The sequence below is a fragment of the Pteropus alecto genome, unplaced genomic scaffold, assembly GCF_000325575.1.
Source record: "Pteropus alecto unplaced genomic scaffold, ASM32557v1 scaffold104, whole genome shotgun sequence".
NCBI classification, from domain to species: Eukaryota; Metazoa; Chordata; class Mammalia; order Chiroptera; family Pteropodidae; genus Pteropus; species Pteropus alecto.
Genome location: NW_006436664.1, coordinates 5,291,194 through 5,313,118, shown reverse-complemented (window position 1 = coordinate 5,313,118; position 21,925 = coordinate 5,291,194). Strand labels below are relative to the sequence as shown.

The following is a 21,925-nucleotide window of genomic DNA, read 5'->3' as shown; positions in this document are numbered from 1 at the left end:
GATTAAGGGCAAGAGCCATAGAGAATGGGGAAAAGGAAAACTCATTATACAGAGAAATAAATGTTAAGTATTTTTGATTTCTATAAAAAGAAGCTTTAGAAGAGTTATACTGAATTCTGAGACCAGGTAAAATTTTCCTTTCTACTGAATTAAGTGAAATGTTTCAATTAAGTCCCAATGTTGATAGAAACGATTTTACTTAAAGTGATTTAAATTACTACTCAAGAAAACTATACCTTCCAAAGTAACATTGCTTTATTTTATATTGTTTACAATTTTGAGAGGTTTCACTATTACCTGGTAGGTACTGTATATGTGAAAGCAGTGACATTTTGAATTTCAAAATGCTTGGAGATTAAACAACACACTTCTAAATAACATATGGGTCAAAGAATTCTCAAAAGAAAATTAAGTATTTTGAACTAGATGAATATAAGAAAGTTCTGGAAATGGATGCCTGTGATGGTTGTATAACACTGTAAATAGACTTCATGCCAATGAACTGTACATTTAAAAATGGTTAAGGGTAAATTTCATGTTGTATACATACTTTACAATAAAAAAAATATGAAACAAACTATTAGTGTCCAAGGTTTTATCTCTCAAATTTCTGTAATAAATCCACTACTTAAAAAATGTCACCATTTAAATGTATAATTTTAATAAGAACTCAACCATTTAACAATTCTTAAATAGTATTATCATTTACAAAATTAATTTTGTTATGGTAATGTATTGTTAAACATCCATTTCAGATTCTTCTTAAATAATTAAGGACAAATCCTTGTGAATGTTTTGAAGGAAATAAGAAATCTTATTCATTTGACATTTCTACAAAGGTTGCAGGAACAAAAGTTCAAGTACCATATAATTATCAGGTTTAATACAGTGAAGTAAAAATATACAGACGTAATCTTTTTTTAAAAAAAAGTTTTAACAAAAAATGATATACTTTGTTCTGCTCTTATGTTTGCAATCTAAGATACTATTAATTTTAGATTCTGCTCTGGGGTTTAAAAGTTGTATCCATGGAGCTATGAAAATGATAATGATAAATATGAGTCACTGCCAAGTTAATGATTAAAATTATTTATCTTTTTGCACTATACTCATAATTGTCTTTAATTTGGGTACGGCTTATTTTCAGAGATTTAAAATGAGTTGAAGGAACGGGAGCTTAATTAAAGTTTTAATGAAGTTTTACTTCAATCCATCTCTTCACTTTTTTCTTGTTAGTATTCAAGGCTCATTTTGTACCTCTAAAAACTACATGCAAAGAAATTCTATAGGAAACCTGTTACTGAACATGCTTTCCTACAATTATCAACTACCTCCACCTTTAGTACTTATTCCAATTTAATCAGCATCCATATATTAGTTTTACTAATCATTATTCATTTAGTAGGAATTTTCCAACAATATTCTAAAATGTAAACAAAAGGCATCAAGGATATTAAATAATTCTTATGAAATATTTGTGAGTTCTGAAGTTCCTTTTCAAAAGTGTGAGAGAACAGTTTTCATAGCTTATTAATGAAGTGTGAAGAGCTCTGATATCAAGCAACAGAATATCAAGTAAAATGACCTATGATATTAAGTTGGTTACATTCAGCAGTAGTTTTGAATAAATAGAGGAAGAAGAGGAGGAGGAGGAAGAAAAGGCAAAGAAATGTTTGAAAGGTTTTACTTTTAAAAATGTTTCTCTCTAACAATACCAAGCATGGATTGAAACACAACTGTACTCTGAGGTATCTCTGTGGTCACTAGAATGATTTTTGAATGATGGTGCCAGCTACAGGAAAATGGTGGTATAGGTTTTAAAAGATGTAGGCCATCCAAACCACTCCACTGTATCTCTTATAAATTAGGCTTATTTTATTGGCTGTATTATTTTTAAAACTTATGATAAAGCATGTTATATTTTAAGTGTTTTGTAATAATTGACATTTTCCCCCTCTATCAATAAATATAAACATATCTATCCACGTACAAATTTCGCCAATCTGAATATATATACAAGTTTTTAATTTGTCATAGCTCCATTTTCTTGAACGCGAATACTGTTAAGACTATAACCTTCAATTACATCATTAAGAAAAAACAGTTTGCCCTGTAACAATCATTTCTGCAGATGATATTGGGTGAAGAGTATAGTACTCAGAATTACTGCTTGATCAATTAAAGACTAATTGATTTTCTTAAATACGAGGATTTTAATTGAACATTTTTCTCTCAATACTTACTTTTTTGGTCAAAGAATCATCAGAATCAGAAGGCATTCTTGTTGATACATGAAATATTACTTCTACTGTAGAGGTAGCAAAATATGGTGTGGTCAATCCAGTGCTTTTGTTTTTCTGTAGTCCTCCCATGAAACCACAATGGTTTGTAAGATTTACCTAGAAGCAATGAAGAGACACATAATATTAATTGACTAAACAAAATTCAAAACTTCCTATTAAAAAGGACTCAAATTTTTCACTTTGCGAAAACATGGGGAACAAAAGTCTTTTGTATGTTACTGACCAATGCTTGATCCAGAATTATTAATTAGAGCTGCTCTGTTCACACCAGTATTTTTCCTTAAGTATTTGAGAATCCCGAATTAATGAGTTAATTAGAAAAGAAAACTGCTGTGCACTATGCATCTTTAGTTAGGCTACTAGGTTTTAATGGTAAATTGTAAAGGCTGGGGGGTACACCAAGTCCAGAGAACAAAAATCAAGTGGCAAAAAACAAGACTGGAAATGATTTCAGGAAAAGTTAAAAGAGTAATATCACTTACATAAAATGATTGTGTGTCATATTTATTCATCAAAACTGCCTTCCTAATTATTAGTACCTACCATAGCCCAGAAAATATCAAAATGCAGAACTTAACTATGCTTGAAATGCACTAAAAAACTACAAATTAATTTGTGCAAAGGTTTTTAAATATCTTTTTTCCTAATTATAAATACAATACATATCAGGGTCGTTGCATTGGATGATGTTCCCTGGACTTGTGTGAAGCACGGAAGCTAGCAACTTGACTTCATTGTAGAAAATTAAAGAAATAATAAAAAGAAAAAAGTTAAACATTGCTTTTATCCCTCCTCTCAGAGAAATCACTTATTCATGTTTTTAAGTAACAAAATTTGAATATCTGATAAAGTGGAGAATTATAAAAACAAGTCTCTGTATCACGTGAACAAAACATATCTTTGTTATAAAATTTCCATTTAGCTTTTCTTTGTATCTTGTTTTTTGCCCAGACTTTCTATTTTTCATTTTGTTTCAACTGTGTTCCTAATTGCATTTGTATTATGGTCACTTTAAAATCTCTGTCATCTGTGTTGGCATCTATTATCTTTTCATTCAGTTTGAGACCCTTCTGGTTCTTGTTACAATTTCTGACCAAAGCCTGGATGTTGTCATATGTTATAAGACTATGAATCTTATTTAAACCTCCTGTTTTGTGACAGCTCCATCAGAGAAGCAGGGGTGGTACTACCCCATTAGGGCCAGGTACAGGTAGAAGTACAGGTTCCTCCTTAATCCTCTGTTGACACCTGGGGAGGGGAGATCCTTTTTTACTTCTAGGTGGAGGCAGTAGTTCTGGCTTCCTATGTGGTGTCCAGTGACATACTGAACATTACTGCCGAGTAATAGTAAAAGGCCTAATTCTCCTCTAGGCCTCCTCTGAACTACTCCAGTGGATAGGGGTAGGAGCACCTCATTACTGCTGGGTGGGGTAGGGAACTTGTTACCAGCAAAGATGAATATTTGACTTAACACTTGGCTTTCTCTAACACTATCTGATTCTGCTCTGGTATGGTGTTGGGGATACCTCATTACAGTCTCGTGAGGGTAGAAGTCTAGGCTCCCTACTCAACTTTTACTGTCAGGGGTGGGGATGGGGTGGTCACAGTATTTTCTGTGGTGTTTGGCCGGTGTAGAGCAGTTACTGTCTAAATGTTCTTTTGTTTTTTTCTACATGTACTCTATCTTGAGAGTGGTTTGTTTGTTTTTTTTTTTTTTTAAATCTGTGCACATTGATGTTTCTAGGTTGCTGGTTTCTTCAGTTCCAAGTTTGGAATACATAAGGCAAAAAGAAAACCCTAAGAACTCATCATCATGTCATTCCTTGGTCCTAAAGTCCCTAGCTGGTCTGCCTTCTAACTTTCAGTCTTCTTAGGTTTGTTTTAAATGTAATGTTCAGGGTTTCTGTTGTCCTTAGTGTGAAGAATAGGGACAAGTATGTCCCTATCAAGTATGTCTACTTGATTCTCTGAGAAGTGGAAGTTCCCATTGTACAACTTAATGGATTTTAATATATTCACAGATAACTGCAATTATCACCACAGTTTTAGAACATTTTTATCATTTCAAAAAGAAGCACTGTACCCTTTAGCTGTCACCCCAATCTTCCCTCATCCCTCTGACCAGCCCTAAGCAACCAACAGTCTACTTCTTATAGTGATGTTTCATATAAACAGACCGTAATACATAGTCTTTGTCACTAGTTTCTTTCATTTAGCAAAATGTTTTCAAAGTATATCCACAGTAGCAGATGTCAGTACTTTATTTTTTTTACGGCTGAATAATATTGTTTTATACCAGTTTGTTTATCCGTTCATCCACTGAGGACAATTGGGTGTTTCCACCTTTTGGCTATTATGAATAATGCTGCTATAACATTCATGTATAAGTTTTTGTGTGGACATACACTTTCATTTCTCTTGGGTATATATATACATACATACACTTAAGGGTTGAAGTTCTTGTAATATGTTAATTCAATGTTTTACTGTTTGATGAGCTGCCAGATTGTTCATGATTGCTCCAAATTCTAGCCTAAAGTTATTACTGCTGACTTTTTAAAAAAAATTTTTAATTTATTTTTAAAATTTTATTTAGTTTCAAGTATACAGTACATTGGTTAGACATCTATATAGTTAGTAAAATGATCCCCCAATTGCTCCCTCCCTCTCCTGACCCTCCACCTAGCCCATGTAGTAATGTTAATTTCATTCCTTTTGCTGTGCTTCCCATCTCCATGACCATCCGTCAGCTACTAATTTGTACTTCTTTAACCCTTCACCCCATCTCCCAGCTCCGCAAACCCCCCTCCCCTCTGTCTGTCACCAAATTGTCCACTATATTTGTGAGCCTGTTTTTGATTAGTTGTTCTTTTTATTCCTTAAATTCTGCATATAAGTGAAATCATATAGTGTTTATCTTTCCCTGTCTGACTTAAATACCTTTTAGGTTCATCAAAGCAATATCTTTTTCCATTCTCTTCCTTTTCATATGTAGGAGTCTTGTTTTCTTATCTTTTCAGCCACTCTATCTTTTGGTTGGAGCACTTAATTTTTTTCCATTTAAGGTACTTATTGAAAGGACTGTAGTTATTACCATTCTTTATTCCTGTTTTTGATACATGTTTTTTCTTCTTAAAGAAGTCCCTCCAACATTTCCTGTAATTCTGGCTTGGTGGTGATAAATTCCTTTCGTTTATTATTTGTCTGGGAAGCTCTTTATCTGTCCTTCAACTCTAAATGACAGCTTTGCTAGATAAATTATTCTTGGTTGCAGATCCTGGGTCTTCATCCTGTCGAATATGTTTTGCCAAGCTCTTCTGTCCTGCCTAGTTTCTTTTGAGAAATCAGCTGCCAGCTGTATGGGTGTTCCCTTGTATGTAATTATTTGTTTTTCTCTTGCTGCTTTTAATATTCCTTTTTTTTGTATTTAACCTTTGGCATTTTAATTATGATGTGTCTTTGTGTGGGCCTCTTTGGATCTCTGATTTTTGGAATTCTCTGAGCTTCCTGGGGTTTTATGTCCATTTCCTTCACCAGATTAGGGAAGTTTTCTATCATTATTTCTTCAAACAGCTGTTCAACATCTTGATTTTCTTCAGTTACGCTGATCAGATGAATATTTGGAGCCTTAATAGTGCCCCATATCCTCCTTAAATTATTTTTGTAGTCTTGGCATCTTTTTTCTTGCCATTCTGACTGAGTGGCAAGAAACTGTACTCTAGATAGGGCATGTGATCCTCTTCTTTATTCACTTTATTCCTTTGTTTATTCCATTTAATATACTTTTCATCTCAGATAATGTGTTCTCCATGTTAGACTGGTTCCCTTTTATAATTTCCATTTCCATTTTTATCTCTTTGTTGGAGTTCTCTACATTTCCCAAAAGTTCACTGAGCATCTTTATAACTAGTGTTTTGAACTCTGTCTCTGTTAGATTACTTGACTCCATTACATCTAGATCTCTGTTCTGTTCTGTCATATGGTTTCTGCTTGTCTTCCCATTTTGGCTGCCTTTCTGCGTCTGTTTCTACGTACTAAGCAAAGCTCCAAAGTCTCCCGGTCTTATTAGTGTGGATTTTTGAAGTAGGTGTGCAGTAGCACAGTCTTGAGAGGGGTTCAGCTGCAGGCCAAATTTAGCCCAAGCCTCTACCCCTCCGGGGCCACCTGTTAAGATTCAGCAAGCAAACCACAGATGCTGTGCTTATAGTTGCCTCAAAAGGCCACGCCAGCTGCCTCCACCAGTGTGAGTCTCAGCAAGGAGCACCTGACTCGCTGAGGATACACCTAGATGTGGCTTAGTTGCGGGGGGCCGGGGGAGGTGCCCAAATTGGGGGAGGCGGGGTTTCAGGCAATCCTCTGGGAGAGCGACCTTTGTTATCCAGTATGATGACATCACAGCTAGGTGGTGCTGTGTCCTGTGCACTGGTAGCGGGGAGGGCTCAACAGGGAACAATGGATACTGCCGGCACTTCTGTACCGAGCGAGTCTTGCCTTGGCCCTCACTCCGACCATGTCTCCATGTAAGTCCCTGGTGCCCCTGCATGCAGCCAAATCAGCACTGGTGCTCAGAGCAAGCAGGTCTGTCACTGCAAAAATCCACTCGCAGACACGTCCTCTTTAAGAGGTGTCTACTGCTGCCGCTGACTCCATCTCACTCAGCTGCTAGAGACCGGGCAGCCCCACATCCTTGCCCCATGCTACCTTCTGCCATTGCAGGGTGCTTTCTTGGATTTCTCTGTAGTTGTACAGCTCGTTCATCTAGATCCCAGGTGATTTTTCCCTTGCTGCTGCTCCTTGTTTCTGTCACAACTTTGATTTGGTCACCAGAGGGATGAAAAGAGCCTCTATCATCTACACCATTTTTTTCTCTCTCCTGCTATCTGACTTTTTGATTCTAGCCATTCTAATGAGCTGTATCTTACTGTGGTTTTGTTTTGCATTTCTCTGATGGATAATAATGTCAAATCTATTAACAATGACAAGTCAATGAGCCACATTAAATTCACTGCTAGAACATGTCTGACAATTCATTTTTCAATTAAAATAAACATTAATATAAATCTCTGTGATGAATAACCCATTTCTGAGTTATAATTCTAAGACAGATTTAGTACAGGAACCTTGACATGAGTTGATTGCCAGGATGACATAAAGTGCAGTATTTTCCCATAGTTCTTGCTTTGCTTTCACAAAAACTCTCAGGAACATGCCCTCTTGAATGAACTGTCCTTTTTTTGGTGCCAAAATTTGAGGCAATGAAGGACTCAGGTGAGTGAGCAATATGCTTTTCTTTTACGAAACTGAAGGATAGAAAAGAAGAGGGAAGAGACTGCAGAAGGGTTCTCGGGCATTAGTTTTACTAAAGTTTAGAATCTGGAAACTAGTCTCCTCAAAACTAATCATGCTAACATTCCCCCCTGGAAAGCCTTGGTACATACCTAAAGATATTCATATCTTAGTCTGAACACCACAAGTCCAGTGGTCAGAGCTGTGAGGAAAATCCAGATCTCTAAACCTATGAGTTTCATACTATCTAAGAGTATATTGTCTCATAAAACAGTCAAGAACTTCCCTTTCAAAGTCCCAACTGCTACTATCTTTGTAGATATAAGGCAGAAACAATAACAAACCCATTGTTAAGCTGAGTCTCCTAAAATAATGCTTCTGTATTAAGCTAGAAAGAAAAAGACCACCATTGCTTCCAAAGAAAAATAAAATGGTATTTGATATAGTTTAACGACAGTACCTCCCAACCAAGGCCAGCTACAAAATCTTCATATGCCTGACTTCCTCCAGTATTGGTGAGAATGGAATGTTTGTCTTCTTGTCCTTCAGCAACATAAAATACTGCGATCTTGTGTGTCTCTCGGCTACAAAACAAAAGATCACACCATTCACAAGACCATTAATTTATCCGTCCGTCTGTCCGTCTGTCCGTCCGTCCGTCCATCCATCCATCCAATAATTAAGTTCTATGTACAAAGTATGTGACAATAAAAAGATGAAAATGAATTAAATCCTATAAATTAAAGAGGGAGATAAATAACTATAATTTCAAAAAATCATGAAAGGTACAAAGCTGCCATTAGAACAGAAGAAGGCATGATTACTTCTGATGGAGAAACAGAGAGAAACTTAAAGGAGAAGGTAATATTGATTTGACTGAAGGTAAGTAAGATTTGACAGATGAAGAAGAGAAAGAGTATCAGGAAAGATCAATAGGTGTGAATGCATGAAGCATGTTATACAATGTGGCTGAATCCCAGCGTATTGTTATAGAAATAAAAATAGGAGAACAGAGATGAGTGAGAAATGATTCATTTCTTCAAAATACTTATAATACAGAATAAGAAATGTATACGCAAATACTATAAAACTCTATGGAGTAAATGACAAGTTCTTAGGACATTTTATTTTTAGTTCTCCCTAAAATTAAAAATGTTCATGAAAGCAAATTTCTTGTATGAAATTTTGCTTTCCAAGCTAACTAGGGCACACTACATTTGGACTAAGTTAATTTAACAAAAGCAGGGGCTAACAAGTTTTATGACCAGAAGTAATATTTTCAATAATTTACTATGTAAGAATTAAAAACAAACCACATCCAACAATAACAGGTAAATAAGTATTGATGCTATTTCAAAAGTTTACTCAACCATATTCTCCAATACATCAAGGAAGTTGTCAAATCATGATTGTGAGTTCCAATATCAGAACTTAAAATCAGGAACAAAGATATTTTAGCTGCTTTAACTAATGGCAATATTTCACTTTAGGTGGTGAATACTTAGTCAAACTATTGGTGTATTCAATGTATCATTAGAATAATCTAGTGTAAACAGTAAAATATAATTTCGGTTGGGGGGAAGTACTTCCAGAACTACAGAATGAGAATCTCAGTGAACTATCTCCAAAGCAAAATAACAATGTAACTGGTTAAAATGATTTTTTAAAAATCATTTAGTCTCTTGATATTGTCGTAATGGCATATAACAAATGGAGAAACATTTATTCAAGAAAATCTACTAAATCTGGTAAGATCAGAGAAGTCTTTGACATTTGAGCCATAACCTGCTCCTTTAGCCCACTCTTTCACTTGTACATTACAGAAACTTTAACCTGGGCATTCTACTCAGGCCAAGATAAGGGTTCCCCTCTTCCCTCCAGTTCCCAGTGTGGGAATATGGTTTCACCTTGAGAAAGGCCATGCTGGCTGTTTATCACATCCTCCCCAGCTCCATGTTACAGAAGCTCTATGCCAGGCAGCTGTGGCTGAGAGAATCAGGTCTCTCTTATCTCATCTAATACCCTCTCTTAAGACATAAGCTGTAGGTACAAAACTGTGTCTTAATCTTCCTCACTTCAGTTTACCAGTAGGGTAGAGGATTCACACCAGGAGGGACAAGATAAGAAGAAAGAAACACTCAATTCCTGCCCAAGCACCCACTTATAGAAAGAGGGTATTGCTCCAGGAAAAACTGGTCCCTGACCCTAGATAGTGGTAGAAGGGTTCTGCTCAGGGTAAAAGGCAGGTCTGCTGAGGGTAAAAGGCAGGTCATAAGGACAAGAACTTAGCAGCAACTACATCTGAGGGAAATAATTTTATTTTGGAATAGAATTTATTTTGGAGAACTTCATGCCTAAGGGTGTTGTGGAAAGCAGTAGAGAAGCTAGCAACATCATGACATAAGCAAAACAGCCAGAAGTTTTAATAGAGAACCAACATGAAACTGCCTAAAAGAGCCACTTGTGAGCACAGTCAATTCTAGGAGTCAAAAGACTGCACATATTCAAAATGTTGTATCCACACAGGAGGAATCAGAATGGGATGTAGGACAGACCTGAAAGTAATCCCCAAGCTATACAGATCTATCACCACAAGATAAAGCCTCACTGGTGTTGAACAGTACTCTGCTTGAACTCAGGGTCAGCTTTTAGGAAGCTAAGACTTAAAAACAAACCCAGTTATCCCTGGCAGTCTGGTAGACTGTGCATGCCCATAGGCTGTACCCTCTTTTGAGAAATTAGAGAGCAAACCTTCAAGCTACTAGTCTCTGAGTGAACATGGGGCAAAAAAAAAAAAAAAAAAAAAATGTAAACACTCTGAACATGATAGCCACCTCTAAGTCACACATACATCCACAGTAAACAATAAAAATCAAACTGATTGAGGGGGATAAAACACAAATTTGATTAATAAGTAGATTAGGTCAACCCAGGGGAGATCCCTTGGTAGCCAGGCTAAAATATAAAATAATTTTTTTAAATATTTGACCATGGAGCTCAGAGGCTGCACACTGTGGGGAATAGACTTTGCAGAATTAGTTTGGCCAAATCATCAGAAAATAAACAAATGACCCAGTAAACAACCAGGACCTCCAATGCTTGATTCAAAAACATACGTGACATATAACCCCAGGAAGCTCAGAGAGTCCAAACAAAAGGAGCCCCAAGAGCCCACACCAAGAAACAGCATAATTAAAAAGTCAAAGGTTAAAGACAAAGAGAGAATAACTTAAAAGCAGCCAGAGAAAAGCAATTACTTACCTACAACGGAGCTCCCATAAGACTGTGTCAGCTAATTTTTCAACAGAAACTTTGCATACCAGAAGGGACTGGCACAAAACATTCAAAGTGATGGAAAGTAAGGACCTACAATCAAGATTATGCTACACAGCAAAACTATCATTTAGAATTGAAGGACAGATAAAAAGCTTCCCAGACAAGAAAACGCTAAAGGGGTTCATTACCACCAAGCCAGCATTATAGGAAATGTTGGAGAGACTTCTTTAAGGAGAAGATAAACTATGTATTAAAAATATGAATAATAAAATGGTAATAACTACGTATCTATCAACAAGTACTTCAAATGAAAAAGAATTAAATGCTCCAATCACAAGATAGGCTTAATGGATAAGAAAATAAGATACATAGTCTCTTTGCCTGCAAGAGACTCAATTCAGATCAAGAGACACACACAGACTGAAAGTAAGGGGATGAAAAAAGATATTTCATGAAAGTAGAAATGAAAAAAAATCTGGGGTAGCAATACTTTTATCAGACAAAACAGACTTTAAAACAAAAGCTACAACAAGAAACAAAGAAGGACCCAGTAATCCCAATTCTGGGTATTTATCCAAAGAGACCCAAAATACTACTTTGAAGAGACATGCATCCATATGTTCACTGCAGCATTGCTACAATAGCCAAGATATGGAAGCAACCTGGGTGTCCTTCCACAGATGAATGAATGAGTGTATACATATACAATGAAATATTACTCAGCCATAAAACTAAATAAAAAGAATGAAATCTTGCCATCTACAACAACATTGAGGGACCTAGAAAGTACTGTACTGAATGGAATAAGTCAAAGACAAATGACATATGACTTCACTTACATGTGTAATCTAAAGAAAATAAACAAATAAAACAGAAACAAACTCATAGATACAGAGAACATTTTGAGAGTTGCCATATGGGATGGGGGTTGGAGGGATTGGGAGAAAAAGGGGAAGAAATTAATAAGTACAAATTGGTAGTTACCAAAGAGTCATGGGGATGTAAAGTCAATAGGGAATATAGTCAATAATATTGTAAAAACTATGTATAATGTCAGGTTGGTAAATTATATAAATGTCTAATCACTATGTTGTGCCCCTAAAACTAATATAATATTGTATGCCAACTGTAACTGAAAAATAAAAAATATTTTTAAAAAAGACCCACATATGGTTGAAAGTAAAAGAAACGGAAAAAGATACCATGCAAACAGTAACCAAGAGAGTTGGAGTGGCTATACTAATATCAGACTTTAAAACAAAAAATGTCATTAGCGATAAAGAGACATTTCATGATGTTAAAATGTCAATCTAACAGGAAGATATGAAAATTAAAAATATATATGCACCCACCAAAAAAGCTTCAAAATACATAAAGCAAAAATAGACAGAAGTGAAGGCAGAAGTATAAATTTCTACAATCACAGTTGAAGACATCAATACTCCACTTTCAGTATGGACAAAACAACTAAGATAATATCAACAAGGAAACAGAAGACTTGAATAACAGTATAAACCAAGTAGCCCTGACAGACATCCATAGAACATTATACCCAAAAGTAACAGAAAACACATTTCTCTCAAGCATACATGGATATCTTTCAAGACAGACCATGTGGTAGGCCATAAAATGAGCCTCAATAAATTTTAAAGGAGTAAAATTATGCAAAGTATATTTTCTTATTACAATGGAAAGAAATTCGATATCAATAAAAAAAAAATTTGGGAAATTCACATATATGTGCAAATGAATCAAAGTATTACTAAATAACTGATGGGTCAAAGAATAAATTTCAAGAGAAATTATAAAAGAGTTAGAGATGAGTGCAAACAAAAACATAACATACCAAAATAGATGGCATGCAGGTAAAGCAGTGCTCATTGGGAAACTTATGGATGTAAATGCCTATATTGAAAGAGAGAAAAAGATCTCACGTCAATAACTAAATCTTCCACCTTAAGTAACTAGAAAAAGAAGAACTAAACTCAAAGCAAGCAGAAAGAATGAAATAATAAAGGTTAGAGTGAAAATAAATGAAATAGAGTAGAACAGAAAAACAACAGAGAAAAACCAATGAAAAGTTCTTTGAGATGATGAACAAAACTGACAATCTATAGCTAGGCTAAGGAAGAAAAAAAGAGAAGATTCAAATTACAAAAATCAGGAATGAAAGAAGAAACATCACTACATATCTCAGAGAACTAAACACCTTATAGAATTATAAGGGCATACTATGAACAACTGTATGCCAACAAATGAGATTAATTAGATTAAATGGATAAATTCCTAGACAGACACAAATTACTAAAACTAAGTCAGAGAAAACAGAAAATCTGAATAGATAAATAAGAAGAGACTGAATTAGTTATGTGATTGAAAAGGAAGAAGTAAAACTAATTCCACTAGCAGATGAGATAATTTTGTATATAGAAAATCCTGAGGAATCCACTAAAAAGCTGTTAGAGCTAATAAAGAGTTCAACAGGGTTCAGGATACAATATGAACATACAAAAATCAATTGTACTTCTATAAACTAGTGATGAACAATACAAAAACAAAAATAAGATGATTCTTTCTATAATAGCTACAAAAATAATAAAGTATGTAGGTATATAGTTAACAAAAGTACAAAACTTATACAGTAAGTTCTTGATGTCACTGTTAGGTTCTTAGAAACTGTGCCTTTTGCAAAACAACATATATAGTAAAACCATTTTTACCATAGGCTAATTGATAGAAAAAAGAATTAAGTTCCTACTGCATATTTCTAGTCACAAAAACATCACCAAACTTCTAAATGAAAACCCAAAACACTTTTAATATTAAACATTAAATGAGCTATACATACATTTAAGAAAGATTAATAAAAAGAAGATAATTATTTTTCAACTTGCTTATTACAGTTCAGAGTTGCAGGTGGCTGGAGCCTACCCCAGCAGCTCAGTGCAGGAACCAACTTGGACAAATGCTATTCCATCGCAGGGGGCACTCACACACCAACTCACACTCATTCATACTGGGACAACTTAGACTTGCCAATTGACCTAATGTGCACATCTCTGGGATGTGGGAGGAAACTGGAGTACCTAGAGAAAACCCATGGAGACATGGAAGAATGTGCAAACTCCACACAGAATATAATTTCCCCGCTCTTCAATGTTATAATGAAACAATATTGAACAAAATGATATCATTCAAGGACCTGCTCTACTCTAAAAACTACAAGACACTGTTGAAAGAAATTACAGATCTTTAAAAAAACCCACATTCATGAACTAGAAGACTTAATATTATTAATATGATAATACTCCCCAACTGATCTACAAACTGAATGCAATCTCTATCAAAATCCCAGCTGCCTTTTTTGTAGAAATTAGCAAGCTGATCCTAAAATTCACAGGAAAATGCAAAAGATCTACAACAGTCAAAATCTTAAAAAGGATAACAAAGTAATTCTCAATTTTAAAACCTCCTACAAAACTACAGGAATCAATGCACTGCAATACTGCCATTAAAATAGGTATATAGATCTACATAGAACAGAATCTTGGGTCCAGAAATAAACCCTTATATTTATCATCAATTGCTTTGGTACTGAGACAATTCAATGGGGGAAAAAAATAACCTTTTCGACATATGGTGCTGGCAAATGGTTATCTACATACAAAAAAAAAAAAAAGAATGAAGTTGGATTCTTACTGCACACCATAAACAAAAATTAAATAAAAATGGATCATATATCTAAATATAAGGTCTAACACTATAGAAGTCTTTAAAAGTTTATAAAATGTCCACAAAAAACTGTACATGAATATTCATAGCAACAATATTCCTAACAGCCAAAAAGTAAAACCAACCCAAATGTCCAACAACTGATGAATGAATGAATAAACAATATGTAGTATATTCATACAATTAGATATTATTCAGCAATAAAAAAAATGAAGTACTGAGACATGGATGAACTTTGAAAACAGTGTGCCGCTAAGCCTATGAGAAAAGACCACATACTGTTTGATTTCTTTTACATTAAATGTCCAGAATAGGCAAATCTATAGAGACAAAAAGTAGATTAGTATTGTCTAGAGCTAGGGCACTGGGGGTGGTGAACAGGTGTAATGGGGAGTGACCAGTAACGATATGGGGCTTCTTTTTGAAAGGCAGCTCCGCTTACCTCTATACCACCAATGCCATGGAGGAGGGTTTCTTTTTGAAGTAATTAAAATATGCTAAAGTTAGATTGTTGTGACAGTTGCACTAAAAACATGTACACTATAAAATCAATTGCATGGTATGTGAATTACATCTCAATAAAGCTGTTAATTTAACTTGGAAGCATGATCTATGTGTAAATTCCACCAGAAAGTGGCAGAAAGTGAACTTTTCAGTGTTCTCACTTTTCTAGGCAAAGGGCTATCAATTAGAACTCATAAATCACAATTTGTGAAATTGGATGAGCTGCATAGCAATGTTCACTTAGCTATACAAATCTAAAAGTTGAGGTCAATATATGTGCCATACAGAGAAAAAAACTCATAAATCTTTAAAGTGCAAAAGTAAAAGAGAAATCGCCTTTATATTATCAATATTCTTCTTAAAATTTGTAAAAGCAGAGTTCAGCTGCCTTTTTATGTCAAGTTTTAATCTTTCACCATTCCTTATTTTTCTACTAACTACTGCTACTAAAATATTTGGCGTATTATCATTAGATTAATATGCACCACAAAAGTGAATAATGAGGGAAAAGTATTAGAAAAGAAAATTAGTGAATTGCAACCACAAATATGCCTTAAAAACATGTGCAGTACTGGGAAAATATTATGAACATACTATGGAAAAATTCAAATTGAAATCTGCTAAGTTATAAAGCACTTCTGAATACCTGTATATTATCCACGCTGCAACGGAAATACTAATACAAACCGTTTTGAGATTTAAAATGTAAAATTATGGTGGTTCAACCATGAGAAATAGGAATCAGTTAATTCAGTCAACAAAATAAAGGATTTATATGATCTAGGTAGATAAGAGTGTAAAAAAGTAACTTTTCATTTTTATTCTCCCTAGTCCTCCAGACAAATAATCAGGTTTCCAGGTTCTTGGCTTAAGAAGCTCAAATTGTCTTACTATTATTACATAATTAGAATGGATTTTTATTTGAACACATTGTATTGGGGAAAGAAAAACTATGTTGTTCTCTTTAATTTTTTTTTAAAAAAGCAAACAAATAAATGTCATATGTTCCCTTGATACAGAGTATCAAAAAAAATTTATGCTGCCTTAAGGGAAATGTCCTCTCTATATATTCATGGTATATGTAAGAACGAAAGTAGATTAGCAGTAGCCAGGAAGGAGAAAAGCATAAGGTAATGTAAAGAAACCATGAATAGGCAAAATTGGCTGTTATGGTCTGAGTTCTAGACTAAAATGTCTGATTAGGCTTTGGGAAGTCACTAAAGAATAAAATCAAAATTTTACTTTACAAAGATTATTCTGGTGATGAGGACTGTCTAGAGGAAGAGTCAGGAGATGAGAGCTTATACACTATTTAGACAGTTATAACTCTCTTGGAAAAAAGTAACAAGGACATGAATCAAGGGGTTGAGATGAGGAAAAGGAGACAGAGGTGAGAGATAATAAGAAAGAACTGATAATGATTATGAAAATCTAAGAGTAAGAAAAAGAAAATGGTAAAGTTTGGGTGGCTGAAATGGGATTTCTAAACATAACTTGGAAAATTAGGAGGAAGATATGATTTGGGAAAGAAATGGTGACCTGGAAATGGTATTAAGTTGGCAGGTAAAAATTTCTAGTAGACGGCTGCAAAATCATGACTGAGAATTGAGAGATAAGAGTACATGGACAGAAAAAAAACGGGGGTGAGCAGATATGAGAGAGATCCCAATGAGAGGGATAACTATGTTACGGGCTACGAGGCAGAAGATGATCCAGTGAAGGGAAACTGAGAATAGAGAATTAGAGGAGTTAATAAATAAGATAACTTTAGTGTTACAGAAGCCAGGGAAGATTTTAAAGAAAGAACAGACAGGTATTAATTTTTTAGGGTATATAATACTCAGGGTTTCTTTAGGGCAGTGAGACTATTTTATATGATATTACACTGGTGAATACATGTCATTATACATTTATCAAAACTCATACAGTACACAACACAAAGAATGAACTCTAAGGTAAACTATGAACTTCAGTTAATAATATGCCAAAATTGGCTCATCAATTTTAACAAATGTACCACAATGACACAAGATATATATTAAAGGGTAACTATGTGTAGGGGGAATGGAGTATGTGAGAACTCTCTCTACTTTGCAATCAATTATTTTGTAAACCTAAAACTGCCATAATTTAAAAAAATGCTATCAAGTGATTTAAATTTAATTAATTAGATAAATAGGCTGATGTAGACTAAAAAAACTTTAAACTTAATGGTAGGGATAATTAACTTTCAGAAGGATAGTTTCAGTAAAGCAGCAGAGGTCTGAGAACACACAATAAGACAGCAAAAGAGATAAGATTCCTACCTTCAAGGACTTGACCATCTAGTATAGTACCAATGATAAATTATTATGGGGAAGAGTTAGGATATGAGAAGTCACAGACTACTCAGAGAGTTATTACAACTGTTTTGGAAAGAAGCGATAAGAATATATAAAAAATAATAGTAATATAGTATAATAGATGCTATGACAGGGAAGTGTTACAGGGGTCTGTGAGAGCACATGGAAAGAGAACCAAACAGAGACTGGGGAGGAAGGTAAAGGATTAGGGATAGTAAAGGGAAAGGCTTTTCAGGAAAAAAAAAAAAATGATGTTTAAGCTGAGATTAAAAGGATGGACAGAAGCTATACTAAAAAAAATTTTAAACCCTAAGTCTAGTTCATTGTTAAGTAATAAAGAATAAAATTAAGACAAGAAAAAACAATTTAAAGCTTATGAACAGAAAAGAAATAACAAAAGAGAAATTAATGAGTTAGAAAACAAAATATAAGAGAATATAATAAATGAGAAACTTTCTTTGAAAAGAGTTAAGGAGATTATTTGCATCAAGAAAAAGAAAAGCCCATTGTAATGGTGGTGCATAATTCACTTATAACCTTAGTTTAAAAGTTAAAAAAAAATGAATGTTTAAAAAATAACCATAACCACAATAATGTTATTGGTACATAATATAAAAGATGTAAACTGTAGCATCAGTAACTTAAAATGAAAGGGAAGAAGTAAAACATTTCTGTATGTTACCAATGTTAAGTTGTTATTAGCTTAATATAGGATGTTATAAATATAAGGTATTTTATCTAAGTCTCATGGTAACCACAAAGGAAAAACTTGCAGTAGATGCACAAAAGATTATGATAAAGGAGTCAATGCATAATGCTACAAAAAGTCATCAAATAACAAATGAAGTCAACATGAGAGGAAGCAAGAAACACAGAATAGTCAGAAAACAACAAAATGGCATTAATAAGTCCTTAGCTATCAATAATTATATTAAATGTAAATGGATTAAATTCTCCAATCAAAAGACAAAGAATGGCTGAATGGGTAAAAAGCAAGAACCAAATGACATGTTGCCTATAAGAGACTAACTTTAGCTTTAAGGAAATGAGAATGAAGAGATAGAAAAAGATATTTCAAATTATAAACAGGAAAAAGCAAGAGTAGCTATAAACATATCAAGCAAAAAAGACTTTGAGTTAAATGGTCAAAAGATGGTCAATTCATCAAGAAGATATAACAATTGTAAACATTCATGCACCTAACATCAGAGCACCTAACTATATAAAGCAAATACTAACAGGAAAAGGAAATGAACAGCAATACATTAATAGTTGGAGACTTTACTACCCCACTCTCAATAATGGTTATATCATCCAGACAGAATCAATAAAGAAAACAGTGAATTTGAACAACACTCCAAACAAATGGACCTAACAGATATATTCAGAACATTCTGTCCAACGTAAGCAGCATACATATTCTTCTCAAGTGTATATAGAACATTTTCTAGGACAGATCATATATTAAGATACAAACAAGTCTCAATAAATTCGAGAAGACAGAAATTACATAAAATATCATTTCCAACCCCAATGGAATTCAACTAGAAATCAACAATATGAGGACAGCTGGAAAATACATAAGTATGTGAAATTTAAATGACACACTCCTTAACAACCAATGGATCAAAGAAGAAATAAAAAGAAAAAAATTCAAAATATCTTAAATGAAAATGAAAATATAACACATCATATGGAATACAGCAAAAGCAGTTCCAAGAGGACAGTTTATAAACACATCAAGAAAAAAGAAGAGCTCAAATAAACAACCAAATTTTACACCTACATGAACTAGGGGAAAAAAAAAAAAGAATAAACTAAGCTCAAAGTTTGCAGAAGAAAGGAAATAATAAAGATCAGAGCAGAAATAAATGAAAAAGAGAATAGGAAAACAGAAAAAATAAAACTAAGAGTTGGTTATTTGAAAATATTAAATGGACAAACCTTTAGCTAGACTAACAACCAAGAAAAAAGAGGAACCAAATAAATGTTACAAATGAAAAGGAAGATATTAGGGCTAATACCACAGAAATACAAAGGATCATGAGACTACTATGAACGGTTACATGCCAACAACTTGGACAACCTAGAAGAAATGAATAAGTTCCTAGAAACATACAACCAACCAAGACTTAGTCATGAAAAGAATAGAGAATCTAAACAGACCAATAACTAGTAAGCAGACTGAATCAGTAATCAAAAACCTCCCAACAGAGAAAAGCCCAGGACCAGATGGTTTCGCTGGTGAATTCTACCAAATATTTAAAAAATACCAATTCTTCATAAACCCTTTCAAAAAAATGAAGAGGAGGGAACTCTCCCAAACTCATTTTAATAGGCAAGCATTACCCTGATATAAGAACCAGATAAGAACACTGCAAGAAAACTATAGGCCAATATCTTTGATGAATATAGATGCAAAAATTCTCAACAAAATACAAGCAAATGGATTGAACGGCACATAAAAAGATCATAAAACATGATAAAGTGAGATTCATCCTTTGGATGTAAGGATGGTTCAATATCTGTAAATCAATAAATGTGATCATCACATTAACAGTACAAAAGATAAAAATCACACAATTGCCTCAATAAATGCAAAAAAGCATTTGACAAAATTCTAGATCCATTTATGATATAATTCTAAACAAACTAGGTCGACAAGGAATGTATTTCAACATAACAAAGGACATGTATGACAAGCCCACAGCCAGCATCATACTCAATGGTGAAAACTAAAAGCTCTTCCTCTAAGATCAGGAACAAAATCAGGGTGCCTACTCTCATCACCCCTATTCAACACAGTATTGGAAATTCTATCCAGAACAATCAGACAAGAAAAAGAAATAAAAGATATCTGAATTGGAAAGGAAAAAGTAAAATTACGTCTGTTTGCAGAAGACATGATCTTATATATAGAAAATCCAAGACCACCAAAAAACTATTAAAATAAACAAATTCAGTAAATTTTCAGGATATGAAATTGACATAAAAATCACTAAAAATAAATTATGTGAAAAAGAAACAAAGAGAACAATCCCATTTACAATAGCTTAAAAATACTTAGGAATAAATTTAATGAAGGCAGTCAAAGATCTTTACGATGAAAGCTCCAAGACAATGATGAAAGATGTAGAAGAATACACAAATAGAAAAGAATCTGTGTTCATGAATTGGAAGGATTAATATTGTTAAAATGTTCATACTATCCAAAGTAATCTATAGATTCAGTACAATCCTAACAAGATTCCAATTACATTTTTTACACAGTAGAAAAATGATTCTAAAATTTGTATGGAATTACAAAACAGCAAGACAGCCTGAATAGCCAAAGCAAACCTGAGAAAGATCGAAACTGGAGGCATTACACATCTTGATTTCAAATTATACAACAGTATAGCACTGGCATAAGAACAGATATACAGATCAATGGAATAAAATCAAGAGCCTAGAAATAAACCCATGCACATACAGTCAACTAATATTTGACAAGGGAGCCAAGTATACTCAATGGAGAAAAGGTAGTCTTTTCAATAAATGGTGCAAGAAAACTGAACATTCACATGCAAAAGAATGAAACTGGACCCATATCTTACAACACTCATAACAATTAACTTGAAATGGATTAATGACTTAAATGTAATACATGAAACCATAAAACTCCTGGAAGAAAAATAGAGGGTCAGCTCCTTTATATTAAACTTGGCAATGATTTTAAGGATATGATACCCAAAGCATAAGCAACAAGACAAACATAAACACAAACCAGGTGGGACTACATCAAAGTAAAAAGCTTCTGCACAGCAAAGGAAATGATAAAATGAAAAGGAAACAAAGAATGGAAGAAAACATTTACAAACTACATATCTGATAAGGGGTTAGTATCCAAAAAATATAAGGAACTCATACAACTCAACAGCAATAAAACAAATAATCAAATTACAAATGGGCAAAGGACCTAAATAGGCATTTTTTCCCAAAGAAGATATTGAAATGGCCAACAGGTACATGAAAAGGTGCTCATCATCCCTAATCACCAGGAACGTGCAAATCAAAATCACAATGAGATATGACCTCACACCTGTTAGAATGGCTATTATCAAAAAGACAAGAAATAACAACTGTTGGCAAGGATGTAGAAAGATAGGAATACTTGTACACTGTTGGAGGGGATGTATTTTGGTGCAGCTGCCATGGAAAACAGTATGGAGGTTCCTCAAGATTAAAAATATAACCACAATATGATCCAGCAATCCCACTTTTGGGTGTATATTCAAAGGAAATGAAATCACTATCTCAAAGAAATATCTATATCCGTATGTTTACTGCAGCATTATTTACAATAGCCAAGGTATGGAAACAACCTAAGTATCAATGGATAGATGAATGGATCAAGAAAATATGATTATACATATATATAATGAAATTCAGTCATGAAAAAGGAAATTCTGCCATTTGTGACCACCTGAATAAATCTGAAGG

General features: G+C 33.9%; 1 protein-coding gene across 4 annotated transcripts in view; it reads right to left on the bottom strand.

Moving 5' to 3' along the window:
* Positions 1-21,925, bottom strand: part of RALGAPA1 (Ral GTPase activating protein catalytic alpha subunit 1) — a 215,854-nt gene that overhangs the window by 44,860 nt on the left and 149,069 nt on the right. For all 4 annotated transcript variants that reach the window (XM_015590611.2, XM_006913471.3, XM_006913472.3 and 1 more), the window contains exons 35-36: positions 8,050-8,173; positions 2,244-2,399 (exon numbers count right to left, since the gene is read on the bottom strand). In XM_015590611.2, coding sequence (XP_015446097.1) covers positions 2,244-2,399; positions 8,050-8,173 — 280 coding nt within the window. The remainder of the gene's footprint in view (positions 1-2,243; positions 2,400-8,049; positions 8,174-21,925) is intronic.